This window comes from Chroicocephalus ridibundus, chromosome 9 (genome assembly GCF_963924245.1).
Source record: "Chroicocephalus ridibundus chromosome 9, bChrRid1.1, whole genome shotgun sequence".
Classification (NCBI taxonomy): Eukaryota; Metazoa; Chordata; class Aves; order Charadriiformes; family Laridae; genus Chroicocephalus; species Chroicocephalus ridibundus.
Window position 1 is genome coordinate 4,112,220 of NC_086292.1, and position 22,668 is coordinate 4,134,887.

At 54.7% G+C, this 22,668-nt stretch overlaps 1 protein-coding gene across 1 annotated transcript in view; it reads right to left on the bottom strand.

Annotated features, from left to right (window-relative positions):
* Positions 1 to 799: 799 nt before the first annotated feature.
* Positions 800 to 22,668, bottom strand: part of NALF2 (NALCN channel auxiliary factor 2) — a 34,062-nt gene continuing 12,193 nt past the window's right edge. The window contains exons 2-4 of the mRNA XM_063346353.1: positions 9,266 to 9,437; positions 7,982 to 8,663; positions 800 to 3,917 (exon numbers count right to left, since the gene is read on the bottom strand). Coding sequence (XP_063202423.1) covers positions 8,257 to 8,663; positions 9,266 to 9,437 — 579 coding nt within the window. The 3' untranslated portion in view covers positions 800 to 3,917; positions 7,982 to 8,256. The remainder of the gene's footprint in view (positions 3,918 to 7,981; positions 8,664 to 9,265; positions 9,438 to 22,668) is intronic.

Below are 22,668 nucleotides of genomic sequence, written 5' to 3' on the forward strand. Positions count from 1 at the left end.
CCACCTCCATCCAATAATTTCACCCCCCCGCCCCCTTTCTCTTTTCCTCCTCTTCTTTCCAAACGGAGAGTTTTCAGCTCGGGGTAGGAATGGCCAAAGTGTAACTTCAGAGTTTTATTACATGGCCTTTTGCAGCCTGGCATGCAGCATTCAATTTGGAGCGGAGTGTCCTCGCTCTGTTGCATGCCGAGATCTGTTGTCCAGATGAATTAATTCCAGATTATATGTGGGTGTGGACTTCAGCTGGGCAAAATTTGGATACCCTGGTTGAGTCATTATTCTCTGATGAATCTCTTGGTGACAGTCTTTGCCCCTATTGTTCTGAGGTGAGCCCCATGGCAAGAAATGTGAAGGCAAGAAACAAAAGAATATAAAGAAAGGTTACGAAATCAAATTCAGTAAGGCAGGGTTATTGTCCCTCCGTTCTGCCTCTTCTGTCCTCCATTTGAGATTGGATTTTGCAGGGGAAAAAAAGACAGAGCGAGTTTTCAGGGCAGGTTTGGGGTGGGGGGGGGCGGGGGGAGGGGGTGGCAGCCTGTCCCGTCGCCTCTCCCGGGACGGGCAGGAGGACGACGGGACCCCCACGGCCCGAATGAAACGGCAGAGACAGGGAGGAGGAAGTTATCATCAATTCTTAACATTTTATTTCTTTACTGGGTTAAACAAGGAGCGGAGAAAACCTCTGCCCCAAAATACAACAGAACTGAAAGCATTACAGGTACAGAGACTATTGAACACAGAGAGTAGTAGGATAATATTTTTAATACAACTGAATTATAGCATGGTTTTGTGTTTTCTGTTGGGTGTTTTTTTTTTTTTGTTTTTTTTTTTTGTTTCCGTTTGTTTTCTGTCAAACCATTTTGGAAAATAAATGTAATAGGAACTAGTGCAAAAAAGTTCTAAACATGAAGCACAGTGTATAAAATGGCATAAGAAAACTGTCCCCTCGAGGACACAGTCACTTTCTTATGACAGAGGGGAGAAAGAGAAACAGAAGGGGGGTGGGAACAGAGAGGGAGGGTCCGGGAGGCAGAGGAAGAAAGCTGGAAAGAAAGAGAAACCGGGCAGGGGGATTAGAAAGAATATTTTGACTTCAGCAGTATGTTGGTTTTTGTTTTCTTTTTTGTTGTTTCACCTCGCCACCACGTACTGTAAAAGGACCTTTTTTTATCTCTTTTTTTTGTTGTTGGGTTTTTTTTTTTTTTTTTGTAGGTCTGAGCTCTGTAACCACCGACATTTCACAAGCATTTGAGAAGGGTTCGGTCACAAGCAGCATGGTCCCACACACTGGCAAAGCCATCCCAGCTTGCAGGGGGGGCTCCGGTCCCTGGTGATGTCCCCCTGGCGATGTCCCCCCGGCGTGCCGGGACGCCCCGAGCCCATCCGAGAGACTTCGCCTCCGCTGCCACCCACAGCATCGCCCGCGCTCCGAACGGAGACGGGCAAGAGGGCAAAGACGCTCTTTCTTTGGGGGGGGGGAAATCTCTTCAAAACCCTCCCTTAACACGGTTCTCGGTGACCCCTGGCGTTGGCTCTTCCCCCTTTGTGACATCCCTGCCGGCCCAGCGCGTTGACATTTCTTCCGACTTGAAAACTCCCACGACCGTACGTAAGTAGCTCTGGTTTTTGAAGGCATCCCAGCCACCGTCACGTCCGAATGTATTGAAAAAGCTAGAAAAAGGCGGATTATTTTTGGTTTGGAAAAGAAACTAGAGCTTGGTTAGAGGGACGGCTGGGGGCACCCACCACCGAGACAAGGACCGAGAGGACCGAGAGAAGAAGCGATGCTCTCTCCCAGGCAGCAGCATCTCAGCGGCCAATTCCCAAGGGGAACGTGCCCAAGCGGTTCCCAAGGTGCGTTATCCCGGATCGAAACCGCCCCAGTAAGAAAGTCAGCTTTCCAGTTTGCTTTCACCAGGGAGCCGCTCAGCCGAACTGCCCCCAAGAAATTGGCTGGATGCTATTTTAAGTAGAGCTGGTTGGAATTCCTTACAAATTGCTATTCTCTTCGAATCCGCTGCCACCGGTTCCAACTGTGCGAGCAGAAAAAGTGTGATTGATTTTTATTTTTTTTTTTTCCTCATTTTTATTTTTTGAAAATGAAAGGTTTTGTGGGAAAGGGCTGTCCTTGATACATTTCTCAATTTGAAAAATAAAAATCGGTCATAATTATCAATATGGCTTGTTTTGACAAGTTTCAAAATAAAATAAAAAAAAAAAAAAAATCACTGTCTGGCTTGAAATGTCTTTTTGTTTTGCAACTCAAGCACGTACCATTCCCAAATAAATACGTTTAAAAATGGTAAAACCAAACCCAAATTTCATAAGCCGAACTCTAATTTTTTTTTTTTTTTTGGAGTTTCAGTTTACAACAAGCGAAGTCATCGACTTCCTGGGCTGAAAAAAGGGATCATCATAAAATTCTAACGAGACTGGAAACCATTCCTGACCTTGTTTCGAACACAAGTACTGGATCTGCAGCCTATGGAAGGGAGCTGGAGGGACGGTGTGTAGTACCGCAGCCCGGGAGCAGGGGCTGACAGCTTTGATAAAATCCCAACTTTTAAAAGGAATTTTTTATTCTTTTTTTTTTTTTATTTTTACGGACCTTATTTGAAAATGATTTATCCTTCGCCTATGGCCGCAGCATTTCCTTGGCTCCCTTCATCCCAGAAGGGCAGAGCCGAAGGTCCCTTTGGGAATTGCCCCGGGGCCGCTGATGGCGGTGACGTCCCCCGCGGGGTCCCCAGCTCTGCTCGACCCGGGGCAGAGGTAAACCCCCCCTTCCCCTGCGCCCAGCGCTCCCCACCCAGCGGGACCAGCGTCTGCCGGCCTTCGGTCCGGGGAGGTGGCACCTGCACGTCCTGCAGTGGCCACGATGGAAAAGGACCCCCAAGGACCGGCCGCGGGTGGTGGTGGAGCCAGCCCCACTTTTGGGAGCCCCATTTCTGGGAGGATGCTCTTCTCCGCTCGTTGTTTGAGGTGGAGCCTGGGGCTGCAGGAAGGGTGTAAAACACCGGGACTCTCGGCAGTCAGGACAAGCAGAGCAGGTTTTCCCTATCCCCCTCCCCGCCGCGAGGCACAGGACTGGAAGCTGTCACCCAAAGAGCCTTATGGACCAAGAACACCCAAAAAAGAGCTGCTGAAAAGCTTCCCTCCTGAAATAAAACTAATCGATGCTTGGACCAGTGCAGCCCCCACAGAGCTGCCGTGATCCGGGAGCCCTAAAACATCCTGGGATGAGCAGGGATGATCTCGGGGTTTCGCGATGGGATGCCCAAGAGCTGACTTTGTTTGACGGGCTGAAGTAGATGGTTCTTAACGTCCTGCCTAAACATTAGACAGTGCCCTTCCTAACCTTCGAAGGATAATTTAAGAGAGATTTATATCCACGGGGCGGCTCAAAAAGTCTATAAACAACATCGTCTGTCACATCCCAGAATTTAATAGGGATTTTCACAGAATCCAAGTATGTTTCTGTCCCCGTTTTGTCTCTACCAATTTCTATAGGCATTCCTTTTTGGGGTGGTAGCGAGGTATCATATTATAATTTATCACAAGCCGCTGCATGACTTTTTGAGGGCAAAGCCTTCAATCCCAAGGCTGAGCAGAAGGCGGTGCCCCCTCCCTGAAGGAGGAGGCTGGGGGGGGGGGACGACGACACCCTGTCCCACGCAAACGGCCCCGCTCCGGGCTGGAAATCACCCACCTCCCCGGCACGGGGAGACCTCGTCGGCCGGGAGGCACTTACAGAACACAGCAATGGGAAACGCCATGGCACCGGCGAGGAGGATCCCGCTCCGGGAGCAGCAGATATCAGGGATTTTCTTTTCTTTTTTTAAACACGGGCAGAGGGAACTGTCTCCCAGCATCGCCTGCAGTCCTGAGTGGCAGTGAATGAACTGCCCTGACATCTCCTATTGAAGCAAAGCAAAATGTGTTGAACAAAAACCATTTCAAGATGTTTTCCGAGTGTTGCCAAGTTACTCAACATGTTCTGCTTTAGTTGTCAGATGCTTTCAAAGCGATTTCCCTAACTCAGAGCACGAATGGTGAGGGCTCTCCCTGGGAATCTTTTGCCTGGGGCTACCATGGATCTGTATTTTCATAAGAAAAAGGCTCAACTAATGATTAATCTTCACCAGAGGAAGCAGGGCCTTTCTTTGGGATTTTTCTTCAGTTATTTTTAATTAATTTGTACAACTGGCAGTTACATTAAAGTGCAAAACCCAGGACTAACGCTCCAGCCGGGCAGGACCCGGCTACCTTTCCTCCCGCAGCCCCGTCGGCTCTGCCCGCTCCTGCACCCGGACCCCGTGGGGACAGCATCGTCCCCCGGCGCCATGGGGCACAGCCAGCCTCTCTCCAGGGAGGAATCACTGCTTTCCCAAGGGCGTTTTTCTCCGAGTGGAGAGAAGTCCATCCACTGACGGAAAGGTTGGGTTTTACCTATTAATCCCAAGGCGTGGCACCTTCTTTAGGGAGAAGAAATAACGTCGTCGAACGAAAAGGAGAAAGCACCTCGGTTTTAAATTCCCGGTAGGATAAATCCATTTGGACCTGGTGTTTTCCAAGGTCCCAGGTGGCTGCAGGAACGTGTCTCTGCAAAGGGCTCCTGGGCACAGGAGGGGCTCGGGTTGAAGCGTACATGAAGGGCATGGAACCCTTCCTCTCCTTATCCCAGCCACATTCGCTCCATGTTTTAATAAAAATCATGTCAGTGGTATTGAGTGAGACAATGTAAACGTCTCCTTTCTGGACTTTTCTCTTTGTATAGCAAAGAGAAAGCTAATACGGATGGAGGATTATTAAGGTTGTAATGTCAGACCAAAGAGAAGATTTTTATCCGACGGCCTTATAATGATGGACTGCGACATACACCGCTTCCAGCTGCTCCGTCCTGTTCTGTGAACAGCCTAGTCTGGATTCATTTAACGAGATTGGCAAAGTGTTGAATACAGCATATGGTGCCCTAAAACCACAGAACTTATTGACAGCAGCCCAGACTCGCTAAATAAAAGAACTCCTTCCAAAAGCCTCGGTCTGTGAAGACTCAGCACTTTCCTTCCAGTCACACTAGGTAAAATCCCAGCTCCGCACCCCGCGCGCTCCCCCTGCCCGCCGCCCCGGCACGTTATCCTCACGTGAACACCTCCCGGGAAAGCCGCGGCTTGGAAAACGTGTGGATCTCCTCCGGCGACAGCACGGCTGCCCTGCAGAGCCTCCTCGCTGCCCGGCTGACGAGGCTGACGCAACTACACCTCCTCAGTCATCACGCTAAAGACCCCATTTGTGAAATGGCTCAGCTTTCGGACCATCCGCTGGGATTTAACGCGGGCTCCCTGCCTCCTGAGAATGCAGCTCATCAGCTGACGGTATGGAAGGTGAAGGCATTTGTCACAGCTCCCAGGTTATTCCAGCACACCCCCCCCGCCAGCCTCCCCTAGCGCCTGAAGGTAACTCGGGCGATTTGACATCGCTCCCGCAGCTCTGCGAAAACCCCCCATCGCGAAACCTACGCCCTCGGCGCCACCGCAAAGAAACCCCCCGAGCCTGGATGGACGCGGACCACCCCACTCCATCGCCCCGCTCGCCGGCGGTGCAGGAGAGCCTCGGGGCGGGCAGAAGCGCACGCGCCCCTCGAAGAACGGTACGATTCGCACTGGATTCAGGCGCGGACACGCACACAGAGGCGGTGCAGAAGAGCCAGCCCGTACCACCACCGCGCCGCCGGCGAGCGCGCAGGCTCGGGCGCTGCTCAGTGTCACGCCAGCAGACAATGAATAGGGCCAGTGACTCAGGGCCACTCGCTTACGCACCACACTGGGCTATTCTTCTCCCTCTAGATGAGTCGTTCAAAGACTGGATGCAGCCTATCTCGGAGAGAGAGGCGCCTGGAATTAGCTTAACTCTTGGCAGTACATGAAAAATCTAATTTCCTTAAGAGCGAACTGGATCCGGCTGTCTCGAGGCAGGCGCAGGACTCTGCTCCCTCCCTCGGTCTGGCTCTTTGCTTTTTACCCATCAAAGCAGCTACACAACTCATTTCTTAGCAGCAGAGCAAACGGCGGCGGGGTGGGGTCGGATCCCTATTTGCACGTCCAAGTTCTCATATTGGTGTAAACTAGACAGAAAACATACGGATGCTGTGAGGAACAGTCAAACGAGAATCGTCCTACCTTTTCTGGGGAGCAACAGCAAGGAAATCTGCTCGGGAAAGACTCTGCATCTTCCATGGCCATCACCTCTCCTAGCCCCATAACCAAGGGACAGCGCGTTCGCAGGCTTGGTATCTGCGGGACTTTGGTAACAGGTAACTGATAGCGTGTAAACATCACCCCAAAGCTCTGAGATTCAAGTCAAAGCAGAAATCAAACATTCAGCTGCTTCTCAGAGCCTCTTTGGTCTGGAAATGGGCTGGAAAATGTCAGGAAACCTGTCCTTCCCACGAGATGCCCGGTACTTCCTTCTTCCAGCCGGGTAGGAAGTAGCTTTGCTCATGGGGCTCTGCTTGGGTTTGCTTCGCCTCAACAGACCCGAAACCCCAAAACTCTTCCCAGTCCTCAACTCTGTGACTTCTCAGACCCTCACGGGGATGTGGGATCGGTTCGAGATGCGGCAGGACATTCCTCCTGCTCCATCCCTGCCTGCCGGCGGGGCTGCAGCAACCCACCCTGGGCTCTGCCGCGGGCTCCCTGCCAAAAAGCAGCCTCGAAAGGACCACCACGCACGTCCTCGGCGGCAACGAGCAGGTTCACATCCCTGTCGCCACCAGGACATTTTGCAGCTGACTCGCGCTAAAGCGCAGCCGCCTCCTTCCCCTCGCCCACCCCCATGATGAACTTTCTCATCTCTGGTGCCTGGCCCGAAGGCGCAGCACCGTCCCCACAGCATTCGTGTTGGGAACAGTTCCCGGTGGGTGGGTGGAAAACGCAGGAGTTTCTAAGGAAAAGGGGATCTGATGTCTGTTTTGGGGCTGAATCCCTGGATACGCTGAGCTCAGGTTAAAAAAACCCCACAAACAGGTGAGCCAAACGAAGCTGCACCAGCCAGCACCTTGCCCGGCCGAGTCCAGCTGTCCCAGCTGGGCTCCTGGAGAAATTCTGATCTGGGGGGTATCCGTGGATAGAAAGCATTCACAAAAAGTCTCTTCCCCAGCTGGGCTTTATTAGCGCCTCTTCTTTGTGTGGGAGGCTCTCCCTACAAGCCAGATTTCTCCAGCCCTTTTGCCCAGTCCTTCTGCCATCCAGTTGATGATTTGTAGCTGGGAAGGATGGAAGGATGCCTTCTGACGCCCAATTGTTACCATGCGCCATCCCGCTCCCTCGCCCAGCCTGTGCGCTGCTGGAGCCACATCTCCCTCACTCCTCTCGGAGACCAGCCGCTCCAGTCACGAAACAAAGCAACAAAAGGTTAAACCGAATCATCAGGACGCTTGGCAAAGTGGGATGCGGGAACACTGGGGACGTCCCTCCTGCTCTGTGCCTCCTTCTTCCCTCTCCACCTCCTTGCATGGAGGAGCAGGAGAGACAAGGCTGGAGGAGCAGGTCAGGGACGTAACGAGACAAACCCCGAAGAGTACCATAGTGTGGCATAACACCAGCCCGCTCCTGCCCTCCAAATCCCACCAGCGAGGGACGAGCCCGGGCCGTGCGGAGGGGAATGCCGCGCTGAGGACGCTGCATCCCACCAGGAGGGTTCTGCCATGACTTTTGGTGGGTTTTTCCCCTGGGACAGGACGGGGGGTGCGGGGCAAGGCTGTGCGGAGAGTTGCTGCCTCCCTGCCCACCCGGTCCTTCGGGATTTACGGACCGAGGAGGAAAAGAAATGGGGCTAGGCTGACTGTCAAACCCTTGGCATGTCGCTGGCGGGTAAGGTGGCACTTGTGGCAGGTGGCCGAGAGATGCACGGCAGTCCCAGGGGGACACCTTTGCCGAAGGGACCCCCTCCCCTCTGCTCCCCCTGCCCCCCCATGCCGTACCTTCCTGCGCCGGCGCCTCGGCGAGGCCGGACACGCCGCGCTGCCCGGCTGCTACTGACCGAACCCTTCTCAAAGCTGAGTCCCGCAGCCCTGTGCGCATTAGAGACTCTTCATCACGGGGATGCCCCGCGGCGAGCAGCTCTTGGGGGTATGTGCGGGGGTGTGTGTGTGTGCGTCACCCCCAATCCCGTGCCTCCCATTGGAGGAATAGCATGTGCCCCCCTTAGTGGAAAAAGATCTGGCGTTCTTCTTGGAGGTCGGCTTTCCCCTCCGCGTCACTCGTCCCGTGCCACGCTCTCCTCCAAGGCGGGCAGGGCCTCTAGGCTGAGCCCTCTGCCGGCTGCCCCGCCGCCGCCGTGCACACTGGAGAAGGACACCATGGTGTGGAGAAGCATCAGGACCAGCACGCAGAGTCTGATCCTGCTGCTGCTGAGGCGAGACCCTGCGGAGACCGGCAGCAAGGATGGGGAGCGGGGCTGGTGGTACTGGTGGTGGTGGTAGAGGTGGTAGTGGTTCTGCCGCTGGTGATGGAGGTGGGGTTCGTGGCGGTGGAAATGGAGTGACTCGGACGCTGTGGATTTGGGGGATGGGTTGTCGTTGCTGTCTGGGGGGTGGTCGCAGGAGTCCCATTGCACCTCGCAGCACTTGGCCTCCTCGTCGGGCAGCTGGTTCTCCAGCAGCCCTGCGGGAAGGAAGCGGAGGGAGAGGAGGGGGTCAGGGGGAGATCGCGGATGGGGCTGCAGAGGGACGGAGCCCCAGTGCCTGCCAGCCACGCGCTGCAGGACGGGCAGAGACGGAGAACCGGGACGCACAGAGACCCCCCGGGACCGGCCCCCAGTGGGGCTGCGAGCCTGCGCGGGCCAGCGTGCAGGCAGAGACCACAGCCCTGGGACATGTTCAGGACACCCCAACCGCGGCTTGTAGCGCTTAAATGTACCGGCCCTGCTTTAATCCCATCACCTTCAGCCCCTTACATGCCTGCTTTAGCTTTCAATTAGAGGTAGGGCTTTAATTTCCTGCTCTAAGGTGTGGGCTGTTGTCATGCCTCCATCAACCACTGACACCTCACCCCCCCATGGCCACGTTTCGGCAGCCAGGCAGTGCCTTCATGTCTTTCCGTGATGTATCTCCTCCCCCTCTGCCCCAAAAACCCTTCAAAATCTGGCGCGTGGCTTGCAAAGTGCGATGGGGCTCATCAGCACCACCACCCCTGCCATCCCCACCCCCCCCCGATACCCCTCCGGGGTGTGCAGGAGCCCATCCCCGCTGCCCGGACCTCCTTACCCGTACAGATGAAGCCAGGCAAACCTCCATAGATCAGCTCGTCATTGTCCGGTAACACAAACGGGCACCTGGTCTGCACCTCCAGGCAGTATTGCTTGCATGGGATCCGGTGTCGGCACTGTTGTTGGGTCACGTTGAAATACTCGGAGCACAGCCAGGCCTTGTAGACAGCCTAGGGGAAGCCACCGAGAGGGACACGTCACCTCCCCAAATGCCAGGGTAGCCAATGCATCACAGCGACAGGGGGCGAAAGGGGAAGGAGAACTCTTAGCTCAGGTGAGAAATGTGCGTCAGTACATCGGGGTCATTTACTGAACTCGCCGATCAATTAAAATAAACCTCTGAAGTGTTGGGACTGGGGAACTCATCTAACTAACTAAATCCGCCCCCAAAATAAAATGAATTAACCACATGGACTAACGTCCCCCGCAGACAGGCGCTGCGACAGACTGCGGTGACTCTGCCAAGATCGGTGGCCCGAGAGCTTGGGCCATCATGCAAAAAATTCGAGCACCGCTTATAGCCTATCCCAGAGCATCTTCCTCCTCCTGGAGACACCCCGCCACCACCATCCCCCCAGAGCAGGGTAGGGATTTACTCCTCCTCTGAAGCACTTTGGTCCCCATCAGCCCTGAACACGGGACAGCAAAACAGACCGTGGGCTGATCTTCACTGGAAATTCCCAAAGGCTGGAAAAGCTGCTGGCCAGAAGCAGATGGGCACCACTGGGATGTGGCACGGGCGGCCTCTGCAGCCTCAGGCTTGTCCGTCTCTGCCACCAAATAACACCTTCTGCACCTTCCCCACACATCCACCTGGTTCTGAGGAAGATTCCCATTTCATAGAAATCTGGCACTTTTTCCTGTGCCGTTTCTTTTGGCTCAAAGCGGGGGAACACGTTCATTTTACAGGTATATTTTGACACTGGAACGTACTGAACAGTGGTATAGACGCCCCTGCGTGCTCCCGTCACCTTTCCACTGGTTAGAGCTGTGCTTGGCAACCCTTCCAGGAGCAAAACCAACCCTGGGGGCTCACCTGTGACAGGGACCGGGCAGGCTGTGCCACAACCCCTGGCCTCTCCAGCCTGCCTGGTCCCCGGTCCCCCTCCCTCAGGTCCACTGCCACATGAGCAGAGGAAAGAATCTCTCCTATGAGGACAGACTGAGAGAGTTGGGGTTGTTCAGTCTGGAGAAAAGAAGGCTCCGAGGAGACCTTATAGTGGCCTACTGGTATCTTAAGGGGGCTACAAGAAAGCTGGGGAGGGACTTTTTAGGATGTCAGGTAATGGTAGGACTAGAGGGAATGGATTAAAACTAGAGATGGGTCGGTTCAGACTGGACGTGAGGAAGAAGTTCTTCACCATGAGGGTGGTGAGACACTGGAACAGGTTGCCCAGAGCCGGGGTGGAATCCCCGTCCCTGGAGGTGTTCAAGGCCAGGCTGGATGGGGCTTGGAACAACCTGATCTAGTGGGAGGTGTCCCTGCCCAGGGCAGGGGGATTGGAACTAGATGATCTTTAAGGTCCCTTCCAAGCCTAACAATTCTATGATTCTAAGAAAGCGGTTTTCATCTGCAGCTGAAAGATGCACCTTCCTCAGCAAAATCCAGCTCTTCCCTTCCACCTTCCGTGCGTCCGTGCCCATCGCAGCTGGCCAGGCAGAGCCCAGATGGCTTCGGTTAAGACCATTATCTCGCACATCCCCCTTTATCTCCCGAGCATCAGGCACGGGTGGAAACTGTTTGCCTTTGCTCGCTGTAAAAGGGAGGGAGGTCTCTTGTTTCTCATGGGCAGCAGTCATTCCTCAGGCTGCAAGAAACCCACGACACCGCTGGGAAGAGCAGCACCCTCTGCGGCACTTCCAGCTCATCTATGAATATATCTAGTGACAGAGTTAAGGTCATGTTAACGACCACATCCAATTTCCTTTGAAACCAACTAGAAAGGACTCCCCGTGATTCAAAGGGACTGAATTTCCCTCCTCGGCGTGCTTGGAGAAAACCCCGTGCTCCTCCTTCCAGCTGCATTTTTATTTTCTGGAGGCTTTAAAAACATCACTTCTTTGTTTCCCCATGTTTTCCATAGATCCTTATCATCCGTTTGTTTGGACCATGGTAGTGTCTCAGGATTAAAGCTGGTTGGGAAATTCTTGGCAAGTTATTTTGGGGTTTTTGTGCTGGTTTTGTTTTTGTTGGTTTTTTTTTGTTTTTTTTTTTTTTCCCTGGAAAATGCCAAATCATGAAAACCAGAATTTTCATGGAAGCGTGTTCGTTTTGGTGAAACTTTCATCACAAAAAAAAAAAAAAAAAAAGTTTAATCAGGACCAGGACAGAATATATGGAGCAAGCCTTTCAGAGCAGTCAATAGCCCTGTGGTCAAGGCTTTCAGCTGGGATGTGGGAAATTCAGCTGCGGTCCTGCTTTTTCTCCCTGGCCCATTGGATGTTAATTATTTAGACAAAGTGGAACAGCTCCAGAGAAGGGACTGACTCTGCAATCAGACTGTGAGGACACAAGTGGGAGGGAGAGCTTCGAGGTCTGGTTCGGCATCTGCCCGAGATGATTCCCTTGGGGCCGAGGAGGAGGATGGGAGATGGGCAGGGCGAACACAGCCCCTGCTCCAGAGATGCCACAGCTGCGACACGTGTCCTCCCCACCGGCCTCCGCTCCCTCAGGGTGCATGTCGGGAGCAAGGGGACGGTGGGACAGTGAGGAGGATGCAGAAGGACCCCTCGGTGGCGGGGATCGTGACACTTCACAAGCGCCACGGACTTTTCTCCTTTGGGAAAGCATCTATCATTGCTCTCCAATGGACATCAACAGGACATAAAGGAGGGTTAGACACGTCGGTGGACACCGACACCTTATGATAGATGGGTCAGAGAACCAGAAGGTATAAAAAGGGGCTTCAAACCATCCACTGACTGTCCAGGACTGAGACAGATGGGATACATCCTTACTTCGGTCGGAGGACTCGGCACAACGCTGTTATTTACGCGCAACTACAGATGCACGCGTAATCTGGAGCAAACCATAGAGGTCCCTGCCTCGAAAAGCTTGCACCTGCAAAGACGCGCTATGTGACAGCCCAAAACGCGGGGACGCCTCTGGAAGGGACAAACCGAGGACAGTGACCAAGACACGCAGCCCCCAGAGAGCAGGCAGCTGCCGGGGCAGGGGCATCCCGCAGGCAGGGGCTCCGGTTCGCCGGGCCGAAGGCGATGCCATCCCCTTTTCCCCGTTAGAGGACACGGGCATCCCACCGGGCCAGGCAGGCAGCGGGTAGGCACACAGACCCGCCCCCAGCAAGCACTACCGAGGAAATCGTTATAAAACATGTTTTCTGAAGAGTTTTTAGGTCTATTGGGAGATTTAAGGCATTTGAGGCGGGGTGAGTTTCCTTAATTTCAACCCTCTAACAATTAGTTATAATTTTAATTATTAGTAATTATCGGAGTTAGTTATTTGGGGTGCTTTTCTAGGCAATAGAGAGCATCCCGAGGACAGCACATCCCTCTGAAGCACCAGAGCACCCAGCAGCGAGGGGGCTGGAGGTGCTGCCCTCTTTCCCTGGTGACCGTAGGGGATTTTCTGCCAGCTCGAGTTTTTAATGCCTGAATTTTAAACGGCTGAAGTTGGGTGGGCTGAATTCTCCCCCCAGCCATAAAGCTTTCAGGATTAAAAACCGGACGCATTAGCTGCACCACAAACAGCCCGCCAATTTTTAAACCAGAATTAAGATACATACCAGGAAAAGATAACTCGCCACTCGCTTTTTGCGATTCATCATTCGGGCTGCTTCTACGCGACAGGCCTGCCGGTCACACAGCACCCACAGCGTCCTGACGCTTAAGTCTCTCTCTTGCACGCGCTTTTCAGCGCTCCGTGGTAACGAACAATAAATATTCCGTAGGTGAAGCGCACAGTTTATACACAGCTCGCAGTGTCACATTTGCGCACAAAAATTAGAATCACAGAATGGTTCGGGTTGGAAGGGACCTTAAAGGCCACCCAGTGCCACCCCCTGCCCTGGGCAGGGACACCTCCCACCAACCCAGGTTGCTCCAAGCCCCGTCCAACCTGGCCTTGAACCCCTCCAGGGATGGGGCAGCCACAGTTTCTCTGGGTAAATGCCGCAAATGCGAAGTGACAGCGCACGCAACAGCAGACCCCAGCGTCCATCCACAAAATATCGCTCTCCACAACGCCCTGAAAGGAGGTTGCAGCAAGGTGAGGGGGGGTTGGTCTCTTCTCCCCAGGAACAGGCGATAGGACAAGAGGAAACAGCTTCAAGTTGCATCAGGGGAGGTTTAGATTGGATATTAGGAAAAATTTTTTCACCAAAAGGGTTGTCAAGCATTGGAACAGGCTGCCTGGGGAAGCGGTGAAGTCCCCCATCCCTAGATGTACCTAAGGATGTGTAGATGTGGTGCTGAGGGACATGGTTCAGTGGTGGACTTGGCAGTGTTGGGTTAATGGTTGGACTCCATGATCTTAAAGGTCTTTTCCAACCTAAACAGTTCTATGATTGGGAAAGGGATCAAATCTGCGAGGTGATCCACAGCCAGCACGCCGCCCAGGGCCAGCGGTGGGTGCTGCCCTCCCCGGGGTGAGCAGCGATGCCAGGCTGCCACTCCATGCTTCCCTGGGAGCTCAACTGCTCGGCGGTGCCAAGGGGACACAGCAGCACTGCACGTGGACCTTCACAAGCGATGTCTGCAGGGCAACTGCTCCCTAAGGACAAGGTCACCCGTCCTCCCACCCGGCAGCCCTGGGGGACCTCCTGCATGGCCCCAGACGGGTACCGCTGGTGTGCCCGGCCCCGAGGGTACGGGTGGAAGGACCAGATGGGGCACACCGAGTCCATCCCTCCCACTCAGCCTGTGCTCCAGGCCCTCCAGGCTTAGCATTAGACATCTCCATCAATGGGACTTTCTCGCGTTTCCCAAGGAGGTTGTTTTACCGCTGAAAGCACTCATCTCGCTGCCTACAAGTTTTCCTTCATACTTGACCTACATTTTTCCATCCAAAAGTTCATTCCCTTCAATCATTCCACAAACCATCCCTCTCCCTCCTCTGTGTTTACACATTTCTAATATTTGCAGATGTATCACGCTCCCCATTTAGTCATAACTTAGGCGAGCTCGACTGATTTACTCTCTCACATTTCCTGCGAGTCTCCCTCCCAGACCTTTAATCATCTCCAACTCTCCCACGCGCTGCTTCCCAAGCTCCAGTCGCTTCCACAGCTCCCACCTGGGGACACGTGCAGCCCGGTGAGGAGGGATGCTACACCGGGTGCCCTGGCAGGGGACTGCGGCTGTCACCTGTGCTGTCCCAGCTCCGGCTTTGGGCTGCAGCAACCCACGGTTCAGCCCTGTAGGCAGAAGGGGCAGCCGACACAGGAGACTCCCGAGAGCTTGGTAGGAAGGAGCCTGGGCTCATCCTGCGGAAACACACCTTGCCCAAGCAGACTCTGCATGGATTTGCACATTTTCCCCCTAAAATGTTTCTGTTGACTCCTGTCAGGGAAGTTTAGCAGAGGGTTGGGTTTTCAGACAAGGACACTCCCATGAATTTAATGAAAATACTGAGTGAAAGAATTGGTGATATGGTCGACACGCTAGAGGGAAGGGATGCCATCCAGAGAGACCTGGACAGGCTTGAGAGGTGGGACCGTATGAACTTCATGAAGTTCAACAAGGCCAAGAGCAAGGTCCTGCATGTGGGTTGGGGCAATCCCAGGCACAAATGCAGGCTGGGCTGAGAATGGATTGAAAGCAGCCCTGAGGAGAAGGGCTTGGGGGTGTTGGTGGATGAGATGCTCAACGTGACCCAGCAACGTGTACTCGCAGCCCAGAAAGCCAACTGTATCCTGGGCTGCATCACAAGCAGCGTGGCCAGCAGGGTGAGGGAGGGGATTCTGCCCCTCTGCTCCGCTCTCGTGAGACCCCACCTGCAGTGCTGTGTCCAGCACTGGGACCCTCAGCACAGGAAGGACATGGAGGTGTTGCAACAGGGCCAGAGGAGGCCCCGGAGATGCTGGGAGGGCCGGAGCCCCTCTGCTGTGAGGACAGGCTGAGAGAGCTGGGGGGGCTCAGCCTGGAGAAGAGAAGGCTCCGGGGAGACCTTAGAGCCCCTGCCAGAACCTAAAGGGGGCTACAGGAAAGGTGGGGAGGGACTGTGGATCAGGAAGTGTAATGATAGGACGAGGGGTAACAGTTTCAAACTGGAAGAGGGGAGATTTAGATGAGATATTGGGAAGAAATCCTTTGCTGTGAGGGGGGTGAGCCCCTGGCCCAGGTTGCCCAGAGAAGCTGTGGCTGCCCCATCCCTGGAGGGGTTCAAGGTCAGGTTGGACGGGGCTTGGAGCAACCTGGGCTGGTGGGAGGTGTCCCTGCCCAGGGCAGGGGGTGGCACTGGATGGTCTTTAAGGTCCCTTCCAACCCGAACCATTCTGTGATACCTCAGCCACCAGAGAGGACAGAGGAGGTGCTGTCACCCAGAAACTGCAACCAGTCACCAGGATTTCTGGGGTGCCTTCCCTTTTCCCTTTCCCCCACCAGGGCACCCACCTGCCCAGAAGGAAGCGTCGGAGCTGTGCGGCTGCCCCGGTCCCAGCCAGCCCTCACCTTGCCAGGCTGCGGGTCCTCCGGGTGTTGCAGCAGCCATTCCCATGGCTGTGCATGACGGAACCTCCCCAAGTCTGCTCAAAAATAAAGACAATGAAGACCCGCTGGTGCCCCACTCCACCAGGATCAGGCTGATCTCTGCAGGCAGATCTCCAGGAGACACCAGTGTCCTCCCATCATGCGTCTGCACAGATCAGTGTTACAGGCGAGGACCAAACTCCCTGGGATGCTCAAGCAGCAGCCTCACGGCTTCGGTTTTCCAACAGCTTTCGATATCTCAGAGCTTACACCACACAACCTGCATTCTCTTGCCATTATAAAGGACGTGTGACAATTTAGGACAGGAAGAAATTTATTCTCTGCTTAAATCAATGGGGAAAGCTCACCATTTTCCATCCTTGCCCTTTACGGTTTCTTCAGGAAGTGAGTTTGGTTGCAATCAGCATTTCTTCCATTCTGTTTGTATTTTTGGCGGATCTCCAGCCTGGCCAAGTAAATATAAGTGACCTGAACTCCAAAAAAAGCTCTGTTTCGGTGCCCTCTTCCTGCATTTTTAGCTCAGAGTACTGGCTAGATGACTCCAAGAAAGCACAAAGAGTTTTGCTGCCTAGGAAAGGGGCCAACTTCAGACACCCAATTTACAGGCGAGGAGGAGGACAGGCTATCTATCTATCTATCTGCATCTGAATCTTACGGGTGCGCCGAAAGATCCCATCGTAAAAGACATTGAAAAGAAAGGAATTGAACTGGATTTCCAATAGCTACCTAATTAAGCTACCTGTCTGCTCACACTTCCACCGACATCTGAAAGCAGCAGTCAGAGGGACGGCCTTTTCGCAGGCACTTCTGTGCCAAATTGAGTTCCCGCTGCCTCCTGTCAGCCCCAGTAGAGCATCCCCCATCTGAAGGCTTTCCCAGAGTCTTTCTGTGTTCTTAGTACTTCTACACAAAATAACATACTCGTTTTCTAAAGTAATTTGGCCATTTCCAAAGCCGATCGAGTTGATTCCGGTATTTTGTAAAAAAAACCGGCACTGCCTGTTGAACCACCCCAGCTAAACTTCAGGAGAACGAAGGGACGGGGATGGAGCACCATCCTCGGGATGCAACACCATCCTTGGGATGCAACGTCTTTGCAGAGGATGCAGTGCTTGGGATAGTCTGGATGCCCACCGGGACCACCACCTGTAATTAACCCAACGAGCTGCTGGTAGAATCAATGCTTGGGAATTTTTCCCAGGGGAAAACCCCGCTAATGATGTAGGGGGCTTGGTCCAGCTGCAACAAACCCTTCTCCTTAATTCGAGGCAGGGGCTGGGACAGCAGCTGCTTCTCTGGAAGGAGAATTTGCAAACCAGAGGCGGAGAAGGATAACAAGGGCAGAGAGGAAAATGGGAAACCTTCCCTTACAAAATAACCTCATTCTGCACAGACGAGGCAAGACTTGGTGCTCACCCTCTGCTAACCTCACGCCTGAGCAAGGCGGGGATTTGCCCCCACATAAATGACTGGGGGGGGGGGGTCTGAGCAGAAAGCCTGGGGGACCCCCAGCCCCACGAGCACTCAGCACCCCCCCAGCAGGGTGCTACCGGTCGATCCCCCCATCCACGCCGCTCCCAACGAGGGGACGCCCAAGGAGAGCGGAGCTGCCGACCAGCAGTAATAAGTGGTTACACCAGGCGCAAGCAAATTGGATGCTTTGAGAAACCGAGCGCGAGTTTATGGCTTGGCAAAGCTGCCCAGGGCTGTATTTAATTGCAATAATATTGGGCTCTGCTGAATAATCCGAGGAAGCGCTGGGGTCAGCGCTGGAAGGAGACCCAGGAGCGTGCTCAGGCTGGGGGTTCACGCTGGAATCCACTGGGATCCGCCCTCACGACTCTCCTCCTCCACCTCTAAGGCCATGAGCGCTAGACCTCACGAGGATGCTCAGAGGGCTGGAGCCCCTCTGCTGTGAGGACAGGCTGAGAGAGTTGGGGGGCTTCAGCCTGGAGAAGAGAAGGCTCCAGGGAGACCCTAGAGCCCCTTCCAGTCCCTAAAGGGGCTACAGGAAAGCTGGGGAGGGGCTGTTTGCAAGGGCATGTAGTGACAGGACGAGGGGCAATGGCCTTAAACTAGAGCAGGGCAGGTTTAGATCAGACATGAGGAAGAAGTTCTTTACACTGAGGGTGGTGAGACACTGGCCCAGGTTGCCCAGAGAGGGGGTGGAGGCCCCATCCCTGGAGACATTCAAGGCCAGGCTGGATGAGGCTCTGAGCAACCTGCTCTAGTTGAAGATGTCCCTGCTCCCTGCAGGGGGGTTGGACTAGATGGCCTTTAAAGGTCCCTTCAACCCAACACATTCTATGATTTCATGACCCGTCTGCCATGGCGCAGGGCTGGGGGGGCACGTGAGCATCCTGCAAGTCTCGCTGCTCCCTCGGACCAGACCCCATCAGTGTCAGGGAACCTGCCCCAAACCCTCCTCCCCAAAGCACCCCGTTCACCCCCACCCGCAGGGAGCTCACTCACATCTTGCTCATCAGGACACCCATCTTCCAGGTGGGCCGAGAGGAGAAATCCCTTCCAGACCCCCCATTCAGGCCGAGAGCTGCCCCCTCCCCTCCCAGAGCAGTTCCTGGGACTCACATTTCCATCGTGGCCTGAGAGGAGCATCTGGAGTGGCTGCGCCTCATTAATCTTGGACGCAGGGAAATGAGTACTGCTAATGAGCCGCTCGGGCATCTCTCCAAGCTCTGGCACATCAGGATGCAGCGCTGGAAGCAGGACGCACAGGGGGGGAGAGAAGAGCCCCCTTGGATGGCAGAGGATTAAGGGAATGCTAACATCCACGGCCGGCCAGGAGGAGTCACAAACACAAGCTGCAATGTCCAATTACCATTGTATTCAATTACTGCCGCCTGCAATTCTGACATTAACAATGTTGAGCTTTTTAAACAGCTTTTTTTTTTTTTTTTAAATTAGCCTTGCTATAGGCTGTTCTAACATCATATCTGTAACAGCTGGTTTTTTGGTGAGTTCTTTGATAGTTCTGGAGCTGCGTTATCTCCACCTTGCAACATTCACATGCTCTGGTTTAGGGGGTAAGAAAAAAAAACAAAACCCAAACCAAAAAAAGAAAAAACAAAAAACCAAACAACCAACTACCCAACCCCAAATCCCAACAACTGTGTGCGATTATGGTTTTTTTGTATTGTTTTTAGTTTGTTTCTTTTTTTTTTTTTTTTTTTTAATATAATGTTGACTTGGGCCTGGCGATGACAGCGCTGGAGCCACGGATCCTCCGTTTCACAACCGGGGGGGGCGGCGAGGGCCGGGGCGACACTGCCCATTGTACCCCGGCACCGTAGGGCATGGAGGGGAGTCAGCGTCTGCAGCTCCGGCCACCGCGATGAAGGCTGCCAGCAGGGACGGTGTGGGACGGGGACAGGCGCTCGGCGGGAATGGGCATGGCCGCACACAGGCTGCCATGCTCTGGGAATGGCACTGCTACAAACCCCGGCTGCTCGCCGGAGACGGTGTTCCTCAAACATCATTGGAAACACTGTGCGGTTGGACCAGCATCCCACCCGCTGCCCACCAGGGATGGCTGCCCTGCAGCCCACTCCTCTCCAGGGCTTGTTTTCCCAGGAATTTTCCACCAGCCATCCCGTGCACGACACCAGTTTGCATCCCGGCTCATCACCTTAGCGCTGCGACCGCGCGGCGTGCCGGGACACAACGGGTGTAGGGGAGGCTGCGCCAGGTCCGGCACTGACCAGGTTCATCCTCAGGGAGGGTCCTGGGCAGGGGAACCCCCCCCCGTCCTCCCCATGCACGTCCCTTGACGTCATCGCTGAAGTCACTCCCAAATTACCCCAAAGCAACATAAATCAGAGCTATGCACTCAGAACACCTTAGTGACTTCGTGAAGAAGCTCATGGTTTCTTTAATCCAAGAACTGGGAATTAAAACTTAAATGCTAAAAACTACCTGAATGCCCCTTCTTTTACAAGGGGGGGAAAAAAAAAAAGCCCCCCAAAATAACCCCCCCTCCAAGCTACTCAAAACAAGTCTGAGACACACGTGACTTCCTAAGAGCTCATCGTTCAACACTAAGAGGACACAGCTTTAAAGCACCACCTCGATGCACTTTATACACCCAAAGCCCAGGCAGCAATCCTAGCCCACTAAAGTTCACTACATCGGGAAGCTCGATGTGTGCCTTGGGAACAGCAGGAACTGGGAAAGGAGAGGAGAACAAGCGTCTCAAGCTGCCTGGGCAGAAACACACGCACATTCAACACCCCTGGGAGCGCTGGGCCAGGGGCAGCCCTGGGCACTGGTTACCAGTGCCAGCTCCCAGCCACATTTCGAGGCTCGTTTCTTTGCTAATCCGCTCATTGCGGCTGAAGGGCTGCCACGTGTCCACGCTGGGGCAGAGGCCAGGGAAAAAGCTCGGTCTCATCCCAGCAGATGCGACTCGCGCCTTGGAACAAACCCAGGAGGAAGAGCCCGTCGCTGCGGTTTCTACCGAAATGGGGAGCATCCCCTGGAATAGCGGTGCTCGCAGCGTCGCTTCGCACACCGGACAACCCGCGGCGCTGCGGCTGAGACTGCGCTTAGGAGACACAGCACTCGGCATCCCAGCGTGGCTGTGTGGCTACGTCTACCTGTTACACACCAAGCAAGAAAAAAAAAAATAATCACGCTAATTAACATCACAGCTGGATGAACGGAAAAGGCGGTGACCACTGTCAAGCCCCCTCGCTTCCCACAGCCGGTACCCGTGTGCCTGCCCGTCGCAGGTCACCTCTATCCCCTTGCACCCTCCAGGAAAGCACCCTGTACAGCTTCTCGCTGCGGCGCAGGCTCACAGCAGCCAGCGCAGGAGCCGGTGCCGCAGCCACGGCGATGCGGGATGCAGGGGCAGAGCTGCAGGATCCCGGGCATGGGGCCGGCAGCGCTGCCCGCTCCCTGCCCAGCACTGCCTGGCGCCCCTTCCCTCCCACCAGGACTCCCACATTACCCAGTGCAGGTCTGCCACGGTGGCCCCACGACCATCGGGACCCGGACAGGGCTGACCGCCGTGGTCCAGCCGCCTGCCTGCAGCCACCCAGCCCTGCTCCTGCAGACCCCAGCCCACCACAGCAGGCTTTTGATACCGTATCACTGCTCAAAAATGTTAGAATTATCACGAAATAACATTTTCGTTTAACTATCAAAACGCCACCTTGGAGCCGAACGCGTCCTTCCTCCAAGGGAGGATGAGGATGGGGTGGAAGCCCTCTGCTCGCTGCTGCCCACCAGCTCCCAGGGCGCAGACCCCAGCTCTCGCTCCAGCATACGTGATGTCGGCGGCGTGTTCAACGTCCTCCCCCCGCACCCTGGGTCTGTCCCCTCTGTGTCGCCCTGTCACTTCTTCTGGCAGGGACTACCCGCGCTTGGACAGTGTCTAGTACAATGTGGCCCCAGTCTTGGTGGGCTGCCTGCAGGCGCTGCTGTAAAACAAATGTATTGAATCCAAACAAAATGCACATGGAGCCTGCTCCTTCTGGAAGTGCCTTGGAAGGAAGGACTGGGCCCCATTGTGCTACAGGCTGCACAACACCAGCAGTAGACAGTCTCTGTCCTGAGAAGCGTCTGATGCACACAAGCCCGAGAGCGCAGTAAAGGCAGAAAGGACCGGCGCTCCCACGCTGAGCCCGCCGAGCGAGAGGGGCAACAGTAAATCTAGACCGCTTGCTTTATGCTTCTCCTTTCAAGAAGGCTTTTGGCTGAGGTTGAGAGAGGAGAAGACCAGCTCGCCGGGAAGGCGAGGCCAGGATGGGAGCGTGAAGGTATGCGTGGGAAGGGGATGGACACCAGGAGAGCCGGCCAGGAGACTGGGACAAACCACTGGTGGCCAGACAGCGGGCAGCTTCTCTTCAGCATCCGGAGGGCTTTGTCCTTCTCCATCTCCCCTGTGACACTGCGTGGCCGGGGCCCAAGGGGGAAGGTGTCCTGGGGCTGGGGGGAGGCCAGGCCACGCAGGCACCGAACCCCGATCCTGCCAGTTCACGAGGGTTCCAGCACACCAGGACAGGCACCACCGCCCCAGCCAAACACCAAACCAGACCAACATCACCTGGCCCAAACCAGACCGGACACTGCCTTGGCACGGGAGGCTCGAGCAGCTCCACTGCCGCAGATGCTGGCTGCAGGAGTAACCGAATAACGGCTCCTTAACAGCCCCCCCAGCACACGGTCCCTCCTGGCTGCCTCGTAGAAGGGGCCGAAGGAAACACTAACGCCAAGAGACGGGGAGAGCAGAAAGAAGAGCAGCAGAAGGCAAGAAAGAGCAGCATTTCGCTCCAGCGCGGCACTTCTTTAGGCAGCTATAGCCGAACCACAGCTCAGCTACAAGGAGAAAACATGGACGCGGCTGGGAGAAGCATCCCATCCCGAATGCTGTTTTCCCACAGGCGCCTGCTGGGAAGAGGGAATACAGAGGACCATTAACCAGCATCCTAAAAATAACTCCTGGGGGTTTCAGAGCCCCTCAGCGAGGCAGGCAGAAGGGCTGCTCGGGAGCAGTGATTTCTCTGCTGTAGTCACACCAGCCAGCACCGCTCCGGAAAGACACGTGCCCATCAACTCACCAGCTAGTCCCCTGGTGATGCTGCAGGTAACCAGTGGGTTAGTTAGCAGCCTAGTCTGCTATCAGCCCAATTAGTTAAAAAGTAATTAAAAAACCGCTATGAAGCTGAAGATGAACACGATTGAGTCGGGACAGAGGGAAAGTCAGGTCCC